The following is a 15,442-nucleotide window of genomic DNA, read 5'->3' as shown; positions in this document are numbered from 1 at the left end:
AAAAAGAAAGTTCTCGGTTTGAATACCGATCAAACAGGGGTACTGACCAGCCTGTGATGGAAGTACACAAAACATCCTGCAAATTATGTATTACTTAGAAGTTGCCAGACAAAGAGGAAAAGAAAACATAACCAATTAAGACTAGAAAAAGAAACACAGAAGCACCAGCAGTGGTAAATACGCAAATTGGCAAAACTTTGTTTAATTAACCGTGATAGCAATTTAGAAACTATCAACAAAACAGCTGACCCAAACTCACCACTGCAACGGCAAGAGCAAAAAAAATACATATCTGTACAAAACGAACCCAGAATCACAAGGAAGCATGACAAATACAGACTAGTATCTGAACATACAGAAGCATGGTAAAAGATCGAGTTAAATAAAAATGCATCCTGTAGGATCAAGAACTGCTCCTAAGATATATACTCCTACATGGCCAATCATGATAGGAGCTTCATAGCCACCTAAGAATGCAACCACACTAGCAGAAAAAAATAGTAAGTAACAAGGTGCTATACATTGTGCTGTTTAAAAGGAAATTGTGGTCAAGAATGGGGCCCCAGATGGCATCCATCCAATAGATAGCAAAAATTATGCAAGTGTTTATGATCGAGTTCAACATATGCAATTAAGACCAAAAAACGAACACAATGAAAAAACCATACCCGTCGGGAAAGGAAACCAGGAACCCAGATTATAAGTTTATAACTACAAAATTTGAAGATAGTGGAGAGGTTACTCACTGCTTCAATGAAAGAATGAAACAAAAAAACTGTGTCTAACAATCACTAGATCCTCCCTTGCCCACCTTCCTATAGAAAACTGTACGCCTAGCAAGGATACACAAATAACAAACAAGAACTCAGAATTCTAGAACACCTGAACTCAGAATTCTAGAACACCTCGTAGTAATAACCATCCGAGAGAAAGTGAATACAACTAAAAGTGAAAAAAAATATCCAAATGTGTGCAAACAGTAATTAACAAAAACTGGTCATGAAAGACTATCGCCTATGTCACCAAGCTTTGCAGGTAAGAATCAAATCACTGTCTCGGTAATTATACCTATAAAACTAGGGCACAGAAAAGCCTGTGGCTAAAAAATAAGGACAACCTATTTCTTCATGCAAACCCTGCTAGGAAAAAAAAAACTGACCCATGACTGAAATAATATCCATGGATGGATTGACCCCGAAAAAACCACAGGATGTAACAGGTTTTATATCATCATAGCAGTTCAATTGCCAAGCATACACTGAAAACGCAAAGCAACTTAGCAACACAGTACCTGTTGACTCGAAAGATCCAAGTGACTTGTAACAACAGAACCATTATATTCTGATAATAAGACCTTGCAAAGACAACCATTAACCTAGAATAACGCCATTCAAGGTACTGTATTACATCACATGTTAAGGTAGTGGTCAGTAAGGTTGTCAAATAAACAAAGAGTGCCACAGACAAAACATTCATAGTCTTGTCCCTTAAAAGTTTAAACAAAGATAAGAAGCAACGTCTGTGTCCAAGCCATAGCAAACATGTCAATAAAAGATAAAGTAATATAATAAATTACACAGATTTTTAATCAGCATAAAGATAACTTGATAGGCCAGCAGCTGACATGGATAGTCCAAACCAACTTACAATAGGTTTTGGCAGTCCAGGTCCAACTACAAAGGAGCACATTTGGGTCAACTTGATCAAATGGAAAGCTGTCAATTGAAGTCACGTAAAGTTGCTACTACTTGTGTTTCCACCCACGTTTACACATATGCAAAGTTTATTATTCCTGTTTGTTTTATTTAAATAATTTGTTTCACTTTTAGTCTGTGTATGACTTTAATTCCACAAGTGTAGGCCTTAGTGGCGGGAACAGTTATTCTCTTTTTGGTACTATGTAAATCAAAAGTCAATGAAAGAGAAAATCAGTTCTTTGGTTGTTAATTTTATTCCATAAATATTTTTCATTGTTATCTTAATTCTGGAAAATTAAGAGGTGATCTTTGAAAGCTAGTTATTGGTACATTGTGGTGAATCTGTAGCAATTGTATCAAGCTAGTAACTGCCCAACGAGGAGGTCAAGGGGTGTGGCTGTAACTTGACAAGTCGTTGGCTGTTCAGGCCTTAATTTCGGGTATATACGTTCCTGGCTATCATAACTAATCATAACTAGAAACCCAAAACTTGATCAAGCTGTATTATGATGGTATCCATATATTTATACAGGATAAGTAGCGAGATTTGTATGCTTATAAAGGTAACAGAACCATGTTTATACTTTATAGTAGCAAACAACAACAAAGGTCAAGTCGACCGTCATTCTACCCAAAGCCTCGAAACAATCAACTAGCGCCATTTACACAAGGTTAGAGGATGCATTAGGTACCAGGGGACATAGGGATAGTGCAAGGTCGTACATATTCTAAAGGTAAACCCAAAACAAAAATAGGATTATCATTCGCAAGGCAACAACGACCATCCTCAACAACCTATCAACAAAACAAAGAACATAACCCATCCTCTTGCCCACCTTCTAACAGAAACTAATTGTAATACAACAGAAACATAGAGCCTATAACTGCTTATGATCAAATTATTATATAGAATAATAAAGACCTACAAATGAAAAAGAAGCATACCAGCTGCTAAAGGAAACCAGGAAACCAAACTGGTAATTCGCACAACCGGAAGTTAGCGGCAAGCCAGTCACCACCCATTTGGAGAGTACTGCAAGAACATACTATTTAGTGAGTTTAGCTCTCTTTATCTTCCCACTAAGAAAACCTACAAAATAGCCATAAACCTAGCAGAGGCCTATAAACCATTATATACAATAAAGACCTACAAAAGAAAAATACCACTAACCCAATACTATATTTCCAAATCAGAGATTGACAATCAAAATCTAAAGAAAAATCAGGAATAGCCAGTAGAAAAGATCCAAGTCAAAGTATTATCTGTCCAAAGCCTCTAAACAATAAGCCACCCATTGATTAGAATAGACAGCCAGTATTATACGAAGCACCAGGGGCAGGGGACACGGATGATTCAAAGTTGTACCCATTATACAAGTTATGTCCAAAACAAAGAGCATAAATCTTTCACAAGCCACCTTATACAAAGCACAAAAAATCCAGATATTATCTAAAAGATTAAATCACTATATGCAATCAAAACGTACAAATGAACAAGGAAGACACCAACCATGAGAAGAGATCAGGACCCTAAACAAAGAATTCACAAAAACCAAACAGAGTAAAGGTCTCAATCCAACCATGTGAAAGGTCAATCTTTACATGTTTAATTAGCACTATCCAAGCAAACTTATAGTTAGACGCTTCTATGACAAGCTCATACCCCCTTTTCAAGCAGTCTAATTCACACTTCACCTGATTGTCCCTTCTCGAAAAGATACCAAAGCAGAACCCTTATGTATGCTGCCCATGGAAGGCCACAATACGTGTCATCCAAATTATAGTAATGTACCATATCAGACTGCACCAAATTAACTCGGAAATGACATCATGTAAACGAAAAAATGAGCAGAAGTTGCAAAATGAGAGAGAACAGGTAGAAGCACACAAGGAGTTCAAGTAAAAGAGTTTTTGCTACACAAGTATTCCATAGGCAATCAAATTAGCAGGTGCCCAAGCTCCACAGAGAAAGAACCCTACAAATTAAACAAGATAGAACATGACAAACATAGAAGTATCATTATCATAATATTCACAAATAATAATAATAATAATAGAGTACACAGATACCAAAATGTTAGAAAATATAAATAGCGATGTACTATTGCCTCCGTTGGATCTTCAATCCTACATGATCACTTTATTTAACACCAATTGAATTTATAATTAACAGGCCTATCAATACAAGATTTAATCACAAAGGACTGAGAAAGCTAAAGAAATAACAGAATTGGCAAAGGAAAAAAGGCATGTGCTGGTGATCCACCAGCAGAACAATTATTGAAACATTTTGAATATTTTCTGGGCATGTGCACGCAACCAAGTACCATGAACCAGCCCCGATCAACCCTTTTACAAACAAGCCATATACTTTTTTTGAAACGGCAATAAACGAGTCATATATGATATACATATACCAGCACCCTGTCATAGCAACAACCAAACAGTGATAGATAAATAAACCACCAGTAACCAACAGCTTTCCAACTGTAATAGATTCAAAACTTAACATCATGATTTCTTGATTATGGACGACCCCAACCTTCTGGCATGACAGTTTGGTTATTATCAAAGAAAAAGTTACCAGCATAAAAATAACGAAACAGCAACAAAAACTTCTTGCGCAATGATCTTCCCAAGTTTACGATAACTTTATTTACCATTTATCGGTCATGGGTAAACAAACTTCCTAATTGACATCCAACAATTAGCTTGCAAATTAATTAATATTCCTATATACAAGAGATAACCGACTTGACTTGAAAAAAGAACATTTTAGATCAGAAAATTTACCTATTAATAAGTCCAAAGTACAGTGATTAAGGCAAGTAGGAAAAAGATGATCAGAAACAATCATCCAACTGGAAGGAATTGAGACGAATTGATTGCCACGGGGAACTTTGTTAACCAGCACAACCCTACAAACTCTTTGACATTAATACAAGAAAATAATTTGAAATTTTGAATAAACGCCAAAGCTGATAAATGACACTAGGTTAGATATTACATTACATACCAAGGGCAGGGATGGCACAATGGCATACACATTCTAAAGGTAAACCCAAAACTTAGCTAGGATTATCATGATTCCCTGAATCCATAACCCGGCCATTCTACAACCATCCAAATACAAGAAAGTCACGGGAACTGATGGCCATGGATCCTTCTCAACCAACAAAATTCTACAAAATGACAGCAGAAAACATATCCACATAAAAGCAAGAACTAGAAGACTTAAAACAAAGTATCACTTATAACCTATTAACATACACAGTAAACCTAGAATGAATTTCAGGTACAACTACAAGGTTGGTGAAAACTATTGACTAAAGCACTCTTCCTTGCAACCTTTCTTGCTTATCTATGAAACTTTATGCTCGTTTTCGTTTAAATGTCGATTTAAGTTTTTCCAACTCTCCTTTAAGAACTTGGTGAAATTTGGAACCACGTTAAATTGACGTTAAATGTAGTAGATACTGACCCATAGCCATGCCATGTTTAGCGCGGTTTGAAGAACATTTGGTCAATATAGATTTATCTTATACAATGAACAAATCATATGATCTGCACTACTTAATTCCGAATGATTCAAGCAGCGTCTTAATTCTAAATGATTTACTGTAGAAATTATCAGCTCAAAGCAAAATAACCAAACAAATACCTTGTAAACAATATAAAATATTTCAAAAATGATATAACATAGTGCAATGTGAAACAACAAAAAAATATCTTTTTTTGATGTTCGATAAGCGCAACTTACCTGCTAAACTATGTAGATCTAATATGACCATTTAAACCGGCTAGCAAAAATCCTGGAGACATCCATGACATCCAACACACCGGCCACAAGTTTTCCTAGACACAACACATGAACCTTCTATTAATCACACAATGATAATGTTATCTAATGAGAAAGATGCTCGGTTATGCAACAAAGAAAGAAAGGTAAGAACATATTCAACAAAATCCACTACTCTTTACTCTTTAGCTGATTTTCTAAAAAACTTCTTTTCAAATACAGATATTGAGACAAACAGTCACCTAACACAAAAGGGGATCACTTACCTATCACAAAAGAGGATCCTTGAGCTATCTACAATACCTGCATGTCCAGTCATCAAGTCTTGTTTCAAATTTGTTGCCGTGAACTCTATTTTCTAGACCATCCAATGAATTCTAGACAGTTTATACCCCCAATATGATACAGCAAACATAGAGGCTCCACATTCGAACTCTGCCAAGCCGTCCATAGTGTCCCATGTTACAAGTTGAAAGAGTCCATATACCTCGCATTAAATAAAACCAATTAAAACCCATTTTGATCAAGTAAGTGCGTGAAATCCATATTATGGCCTAAATGACATGCCATACTAAGAAGATAAAAACTATGCAAGTGTCTTACATAATATGAAATTATCCATTTCCGGTCTATCTATTGAAACCAATTCCATATCATGTTAAAATTTAAGATTTGGTTAGTATTAAAATTAAATCTAGATAATATCGAAGTGTCCATTTTTTTGTCGATCTATAAAAAAATTGATCCCATGTTCATGTGTGTCTCTAGTCTAAATGTTGCAAGACATTATACTGATTACTGACTACATACATACTTCCAGTAGGGATTCCAAAAGAAACTGAAATTTGGCAGCATATGTAACCCAAAACAATAAAACTGTCAAAATCACATAGAGCAGGGAATATTAAAAGCAAATGCAATGCCCACTACACAAACAACCTACATACACATGATCGACCCTAAAGTACAAGCCTCAAAGTACAGGAGAAGTTAAACATGTGTTCAGGTATTCTGATGCGGATATACATAAACAATTAAAAAAATTTAAAATATATGTATCCCCATTGTCAAACACACATAAAGCGGGAGAAGTAAAAGCTAAATTGACCCTTGCTACAACAACCACCCAGATAAAATCGATTAACCCTCAAGTACGATTATACGACAAAAGCTGAAACGTGTGATTAGGTATATAGCTAGAAGATACAAAAGCAATTGAAAATTTAGAAAAATATGTAACCCCATCATTAAAAACATCAAAAACACATAAAGTTGGGGAAGTCAAAAGCTAAAGCAATATCCGCTACAACAACCACCTGAAACACATGATCAAACCCTCAAGTACAAGCCTCAAAGTACAAAAACATTTGTAACCAGTGATTAGAAGTTATAGTAGTTGGATATTACAAAAGCGATTGACAAGTTTAGAAACATATGTAACCCCATCATTAAAAACATCAAAAACACATAAAGCCAGGGAAGTGAAAAGCTAAAGCAATTTTCACTACAACAACCACCTGAATACACATGATCCACCCTAAAGTACAAGCCTCAAAGTACAAGAGAAATTGAAACCAGTGATTAGGTGTTATCATAGTTGGAAAACACAAAAGCGATTGACAAGTTTAGGAACATATGTAAACACCTCATTAAAAACATCAGAAACACATAAAATTGAGAAAGTCAAATGCTAAGGCAATCCTCGCTACAACAACCATCTAATTACACACGATCAAACCCTCAAGTACATGCCTCAATGTACAAGAGAAGTTAAAACCAGTAATTATGTGTTATCATAGTTGGGGAAAAAACAGCAATTGAAAACTTTGAGGACATGTAACCCCATTATTAAAAAACATCAAAACCAAAGAAATTGAGGGAGTTCAAAGGCTAAAGCAATCCCCACTAAAACACCAACCTACATACACACGATCAAACACCCAAAGTACAAGAGCATTTAGAACGGGTAATTAGGTGTTATAGTAGTTGGAAAATACAAAAGCAGTTGAAAATTTTAACATATGTAACCCCATTACTTAAGACGTCAAAACCACATAAAGTCGGGGAGTTCAAACGCTAGAGCAACCCCCGCTACAACAACAACCTAGATACACATGATCATACTCCCAAGTACAAGCCTCAAAGTACAAGAGAATATGAAACGAGTGTTTAGGTGTTCTTGTAGTTGGGGAAAACCAAAGCAATTGAAACGATTATAACATATGCAACCCCATTAAGTAAAACGTCGCCAAAGAAAATATGAATAATCATAAGAAAAATACTTTGTACATAACATGGATTTATACTAAAACCATAGCATATTATTAAAATATATTGAAATTCAGCAATCAACACATAAAAACAGAAAGTCCCCATATCAAGAACGCAATCCTTGCTACAACAACCTAGATACACACGAACTTCAAAGTAGTATTTTTTTCAAATGAGAGATTTATACTCAAAATCTAAAGAAGAACCAGGAATACCCAGAAGCAAAGATCAAGTCAGAACAGAATTTGCCCAAAGCCTATAGACGATAAGACAGCCATTTGATAAGGACGATAGAAACCAGTATTATGCGAAGTACCAGAGGACGAGGATGACGCAAAGTTGTACACATTCTACAGGTTATGCCAAAAAAGTTGACCAAAAAAATTTAAACATATAAATCCCTAATTAATTCCTTGTTTTGAGCCCTAAAACTACCATAACAGTAATACATTGACCAAAAAAAAAATCGAATTATTACAAAAGTTAATACATAGTAAAAAGAAAAAGAAAAGAACCTCTAATCTTGATTGAAGGAGAATGAATGAATCTGCTGCACTGCATTCGGCCCCAAAGAAACCTAAAAATAAAAGGAAGTGTTGGTGTTCTGTTAACAAAAGAAAAAAAGGGAATAATAATAAAACTAAAGCCCTAATCTTGATACATACAATATCGATGGCCACCAAAAGGAAATTTGTAGATAATATTTGAACCGACCGTTGGTATGGGAGTCGATTTGGGCGGGGGGAGCGTGGTGGATTTGTTTGGAGGGAAGTCAGGATGGCGGTAAGAATGATTGAATGATTTTACTATTACATTACATTACAGTGTGTGTATATATATATACAGTTAGTATTAGTATATGTCGGTTTCGGGATATCGCGTTGATTTAACGCGGGTAAAAAAAAAATACTCTGATTACGAATAATTAAGTTAAGCACTCTAATGTTTCCTTAATTATGCCTTTTATTTTTCTTACATGATAAACAAGAAAATATATAATGAAACTAAAACTTTTCAATATAGTTGTACATGTGCATTTACAATCTAATGTTAAAGAAAAAAAAAAAAATTGTATATGTGCATTTTGTATGCCAGTGAGTTTATGAAACTAAAACTTCTCATTGTAGATGTATATGTGCATTTTGTATGTTAGTTTTGGTTAATTATATGGAAAAAAACATATATACATGTTATTTTTAACTTCTCTTTTTATAATAATTTCATCATATAATTGAATAAAGAAAAGACTGTATTGAGAAATAGATTTAGAAGTATGCTACTAAGTACTAACAGGATGATTAACTTAATTAAAATTATCGTACTTAATTGTTAATACTATAAATCTTAAAATTGTCTTTTGGCTTACACTGGTAAAAACACTTAAAAATTTAGGTCTATTGTTAAAAGAAAATAAAAGACACATCATTGATTCATGTAGTTCATGCTCTATAATCATAGAAATCTCACATTTTAGTTTGAGATAAAGGCATAGGAGTGTAATCAACTATGACCAAAAGACTATGTAATGTACCTATCTACTCGACTTGCTATTTAGTGTAACCAACTTTGTTTTTTGGGTTATGCAATGTAAGCAACCCGCAACAACAGGTTCCCATTAAGTTATAAATGTCACGTCATTCCATTCATCTTCACCTACTGTATCTTATTACATCTATCTATCAGATCGTATTCGTATCTATGAAATTACTTGTTATTGGAGAAGTCACCCGATTCCGTTGATTATCTCTAGATTCCGGTGACCTCTTCATATTCCGGTGACACTTTTTCAACAAATTTTTAGTTTCCGATTACTATTCTCCAATAATTTTGATTTACAAATTAAAAAATCAAAACCCATTTATATAAATCAAACACAAATATACAAAACCCATTTAAAATCAACTATAAATACAAAACTCAAATATGTACAACAAATCAATCGAAACAAAAATACAAACATAAATCAAACACAAATGCTTTCGATCCAGTGTGTTGGTGAGTAGGAAAGTAGCGAGAACAATACTTTGATGATAATGTAAAAATAATAACCGATTTATAAATCTTTTGGTGGTGGGATTTTCTTTTTTTTCCTTTGTTTTGTGTATGAGTGTATTCATGTAAAAAAATGAAAGATTGGCAAAATTTTTTAATAAAAAAGAAATAGAATTAAAAATGGTAACCTGCAACTTGTTTCCTAGCCGGTTGTTTACATTGCATAACCCAAAAAACAAAGTTGGTTACACTAAATAGCAAGTCCAGTAGATAAGGTACATTACACAACCTTTTAGTCATAGTCGGTTATACTCTCATGCATTTATCACTTTTAGTTTATATCGAAACTAACTAAAAGTTGGAAAAAATAAATAAAGAACATAGCCCGATTGTATTTAATTGACTTCCATGATTTTTTTATTTATTTATTTTTCAAATAGTTATGTTTAAACATAACTTTTTGTTTTCCTTCCAACTGAAGTTTTCAATTATTAGTTGCATTATTGTGGTTACGATAATAATCAATCGATCATTAATATTTTCATTTTAAGGCTTTCGTATTTTCGTCTATGTTTTAGAGTCTTTATTATATAAAATTTTACAGGGCTTTAAAAACCTAGAAATGGTTTGGATAAGTTCAAGTACAGAATGAGACAATGGTATACTTAAAGTGAGGTTGTATGAAATAGTTTATTGTGTGTCCCATTCTGAACTTGGATTGCTATGTGGCTTACTCCATAAAACAATAAACGATATTTATAAAGCAACCCAAGAACAGAAAAGAGAATATCGAAAAATCTTATGAAGGACTAGAACAAGTAAGCAAATACGATTTTGATCTACTTAATTTTATAAGATGAAACTAGTCTTCCGGCCTAAATAAATTCTAGCTTCAATAGCAAACTTAGACCTTCACCAGAAGTTGTGCACCTTTTTGCTCATAGCAAAGAAACATAAATAAGAGCATCGGATGATAGACAACTTACAATTCCGATAATGTGAATCTGATAATAAGGTCACAATATTTTGAAAAATGCATGTTTTGGCTACATGATGTATGGAATTGCATTAAGCACCCACTTAGGAGTTTGAACACACTTCTTTTTCCCATTAATAGATATTTTGTTCACTTATTACTGATACGCAAAAAACAAATCAAAACTGAAAAATAACCTCTTCGTTGTAGGGTTACAAATACTACTAGATTGTTGGGCCTGAAAGTTCTTTTGTTGTGAGGTTACTTATTTGATTGGATGAACTCATGAAGTAATGAACTACTAACCAGCCAACTTAACAACATTCACCCAAACTCAATAGGCTACTCCCATCCCATCTAATGCAACCTCCAAACCAGAACACGGTATGATCGTAAACAGAAGACAACAAAACAAAAAAGTTGCTGCTTACAGACTCACTCTATGTGTGTTCACATATTCATGATTCATAATAATATGCACATTAGAACCCAAGAAATAAAAAGTCAGAATCTGTACAAAAGCTGAGAGTGAAGCCAAAAACTTCAAACATTTTACCATCCAAAAGTATAGCAGAAAAATACAGCTCTTTTTGAACTTTTTTTGTATATAAAAGAGGGAACCCGTTGGTGTCTTTCCTCTTTAACAAATAACAAAAATACTCTACTCTAAATTTTGTCTCTTCCCTACCTATCAAAAAACTATACACATCTTTCGGTTGAATTAGAAAGGAACTGTAAACGGCAACGCATGTATATCAGCATCCACCAAGAACCGAGCACAAGGCTGCCACAATGACGACACTGGCAACTCTTGAGATGGCTTGACAATATCCCTGGCAGATGATTTCACCGTTTGAACCCTTCTCGAGAGCCAATCTTCATCATCATCAGGTTTCTGTAGAGCTTCAAGAAGTGGGGGGACCCAGCTGCCAATAAGCTTTTCATACTTGATGTGCTTCTTTTGTACCTTCTTCTCATGTCGCGAGAGAGGTGGGGCCTCAATAACTGGGTCTTTTTGTTTCTCCAATCTTGTCAGACCATCGTTAGCAGGAGCTGTAAATTCATTAATTGGTCGTTTTCCGGTGTCTAGGGCTCTGCTCATATTTGAATCTAAACAGACCCTTTGCATATTGACCAATCTCGATGCAGATGGAACAGGAGGCACAACTGAAGATGGCCCAGGAAGATCAATATCAACCCCACTAACCGGAACAACAGTTCTTCCATAACCAGAAACAGGCAGCTGTCTGCTTGCATTAAGCAAAGGTAACTCATTATTGTTCATTTGTGAACTGGGTATTTGTTGTTTCAAATTAGTCGCAGGTGGAATCACCCTAGCAAAACTTGAAGCAGGCTGTGTTCTAACAAAATCAAGCCCCTGCAGAGCATCATTTTTTGTTTCAAGTACGCTTAGGGTTCTGTTTTCTGTGCCATATGTTGCAGAAAATCCATTGGCTTTCCTGTTTTGCATGACTGGTGTTTCATTATATGGCCTAGTAGCCAATGGTACTGGTTGATCAATTTCCATGGGAACTTCAGCTCCTTTTTGCTTCTTTAGTAATCGAATCTTGATTGGTTTCCCTGCTTAGCATTAAAAAAACAATCAGAAACCGCATAAATATTAGTAGCCAAAGAACTAATTAATAAAACAAAACCCACCATAACCACTCGATGCGTCAGGTAAAGTAGAATCGTCCCTTTTCCTTTTGTTACTATTTTGTGTGCTATCAGAAGAGTAGCTCGGTTTCTGCTGATTGATAGATGGACCATGTTCTTCACTTAAATCACTCTTCTCCAATTGTTCAGTTTCAGTCCTCAATTTCTTCTCAAGGGCCTCTTTAAGGTCAACCGTTTTGTAAGAGTCCTGCAGAAGCTCATTTTGGTTCAATACAGACTTCCCCTTCTCTAAATGTTTCTCCTTGTGTTTGTGCCTCCTTTCCTTATTTTCTTTCCTCTCCCTCTTCTCTTTCTTCCTTTCTGCCTTGAGGGCCCTTTCGGTTTCCTTCTGGAGCTTTAATTAAAGCATCCGAACATAAATTTAGATCCATAGGTAACATAGGACACGGACAACACACTGCTGGAAGTAATACAACATTTTGATGACAGCACAAAATGACTGTCGATTACAATTAGTGGTCATCTAATCATATCATCCGCACAAGATTACAACTGTTCTTAACGTATAGTGTTCCAAACATAGCTGATGACAAAACTTATACACAACCAAAATCTACACAATACAGAATTGCTATATACACATGCACAACTTAAGACTAAAACATAACAAATATGTCAATATCAATTTATTCTTAACTAAAAAAACACAATTTGCTTTACAAAAAATATTCAATTTTGAAGATACATGATCAACATACTCATTTAATAAACATTACACCTGAATAACATAAACAACACATTTTGAGTTTAACTGCCAAAGACATTTTGAGTCAAACTCACGAAATACTACAACTAACGACATGCCGACCGAACCATCAATAAAATGAACTCATCGACATATACAGGTTAACCACTCGTATACCAGCACACTTTATATCAAACGGACAGACTCTTACTGTGCTTGGAATTGCATATTTTAATAGTTTAGCATTACAAAAAACAATTTAATTTGTAATATATGTCAATTTGTTTTTTTTAATAAAATAGTGTTTCGACCGAAAATTAGAAGCGAAAAAACATAGAATCTCTCACTCACAATTAAATGTCTCCCAAATTCTTGCGTATTATCATAAATTTTGCTTCCAAACATGTTACATCCCAAAATCTTATGTCAAATATATATACATTCACAAATATACTATAAATATTCTCCAAAAAAAACTTATCACATTGAATCCCTAATCAACTTATGGAACCGGTTCCAAAAAAAAAAAACTTATCCTATATAACAACACTATCATCCTTATATCAAATAAACATATCACCAAAACCTAATTAAATCCCCAATTCATCTTTTTCTATTAAATCCACCAATCAAACGTAAACAAATCCCTAATAATTAAAACCAAATCAAGTCCAATTAAGCGGGTCGATTAGGGTAAATCACATTAGAAAAACACACACAGACATGGAATCGAAAGAAATCATTAGAATCAGAAATCTCAGATCTGAATCAAACACAAACCTTAATCGATTCGATCAAGGCCTCATAAGAAGCGGAAGATGAAGCTCCGTTCCTTGGGTAAGGAAAACACCGAGACATCCTCTTTCACCAAATCTATTTGATTCCAATTCTATTTTTAATCTTTTTTTCTTTTTAAATAACACAAAAAAATTAAAAAAAATTTAGACTAAAAATTGATTGTATATGGGTTTATTAGACCAGATAATTATGATTATCGATCTAATAATTCCAACAGATTATTACCCTCGCGCGCCTTTTAAATTGGGTTACTTAGGGTTTCGTTTAATAACGGCTGCGAGAGAGAGATATGGAAAAGCAATTGGGGATATTGCGTAATGAAATTTGACTTCTCCAAAGGGTAGGGTTGTTGTATTTATAGGCATATGTTTAACCGACTTTCTACGCGTTATGGGCTTTTTTTATGGGCTGGATTGGGCTTGTTCTTATCTTATGGTTTTATTTTTGGTAACAAGATATGTTTCGCTTGGTAACGAAATATGGACTATCAAAATAATCGATAACTTTTCTTAAATACTTTTATGGGGGATTGATTTGTATAAGTATCATTTATAACACTTTATAAAACATATAAATATCTCTTATTTTAGGAAATTTAAAACTTTTTTATACCCAAAATACTCTTATTTCTTAATCTTAATTCCCCTGTACACCTAATCTATACTTTTATACTATTTAATAAATAAAATAAATTTCTCTTTAAAAGTTATGGAGAAATTATTTAAAATATTTTTAATGATTAAATTACAATTTTATCCAAAATATATCCATTAACATTTTACATAAATTATCTACACCACTCGACACCGCTTCCACCACCAACAGTCGCCCCCACCACCACCGTTGCCGCCGTATTGTGCGGGTACCGTGTGAGTACTCCCTTATAAAAGAAACTAACCCTCTTAAAATTTAACAACCTGATATGTCTAATTTATCTTTCATCTTAATATATCCTTATTTCCATTATATACACTGTGACTAAAATACCCTTACAAAAGTTTCAAACTTTATTAAAATTCTCTTTGTTTGTCAAATTTTTGTTTTTGTTTGTTATTGTCAAAAACTATCATACAATTAAAAGTTCCGTATTTAATTTGAAATTAACAATTGCAAAACACCTCGAACGTTGTCTATTTTTACGGCTGTAACGTGCAAGCACCCTTCTAGTTGATTGTCACAAGTTTAGTTTGGTGCTATTACCATCCACATGTTGAAAACTTGCATAGTTTTTTAAAAAACTTATGTTGCTAATGTCGACATTGAACTTACAAGTTATAATTCATTGTTAATGTCTTTGTAAAGATTTGGAAAAAATCAATAACGTAGAATGAACTTATAAGTTATTAAGAGTTTGTCGGATATTATTGTGTATCAAGTTTATAGCTAAATACGAGTAGTTATTTGAAGACAACTTTGAAGATATGCACGAATTATTGCACTTTACATTGATGATCTCTCAATGCATGATCGATGATAAATTGATTATCCATTAAAAAATTGTAAGAGTATATATGAACTGTACAAATACTCATGTGTGTTTTTAGGCC

General features: G+C 34.0%; 1 protein-coding gene across 1 annotated transcript; it reads right to left on the bottom strand.

The window, feature by feature from the left end:
• Positions 1-11,192: 11,192 nt before the first annotated feature.
• Positions 11,193-14,177, bottom strand: LOC122603107. Its single transcript, XM_043775728.1, has 3 exons — positions 13,878-14,177; positions 12,395-12,746; positions 11,193-12,316 (listed from the first exon to the last, which is right to left on the bottom strand). The coding sequence occupies exons 1-3, from the start codon at positions 13,953-13,955 to the stop codon at positions 11,457-11,459; spliced, it is 1,290 nt and encodes a 429-aa protein (XP_043631663.1). The 5' UTR covers positions 13,956-14,177; the 3' UTR covers positions 11,193-11,456.
• Between the last annotated feature and the right edge of the window lie 1,265 nt (positions 14,178-15,442).

This window comes from Erigeron canadensis, chromosome 1 (genome assembly GCF_010389155.1).
Source record: "Erigeron canadensis isolate Cc75 chromosome 1, C_canadensis_v1, whole genome shotgun sequence".
In the NCBI taxonomy this organism is placed as follows: Eukaryota; Viridiplantae; Streptophyta; class Magnoliopsida; order Asterales; family Asteraceae; genus Erigeron; species Erigeron canadensis.
Note: the sequence above shows the minus strand (reverse complement) of the source record. Positions and strands in the feature narration are given on the sequence as shown.

Bases quoted from the DNA above. Each gene is read 5' to 3' on its own strand.
- LOC122603107 (XM_043775728.1), bottom strand. From the start codon at position 13,955: ATGTCTCGGTGTTTTCCTTACCCAAGGAACGGAGCTTCATCTTCCGCT. The intron at 12,747-13,877 runs GTTTGTGTTTGA...CTTTAATTAAAG, and splicing joins CCTTGATCGAATCGATTAAG to CTCCAGAAGGAAACCGAAAG. The intron at 12,317-12,394 runs GTGGGTTTTGTT...AATGCTAAGCAG, and splicing joins TGACGCATCGAGTGGTTATG to GGAAACCAATCAAGATTCGA.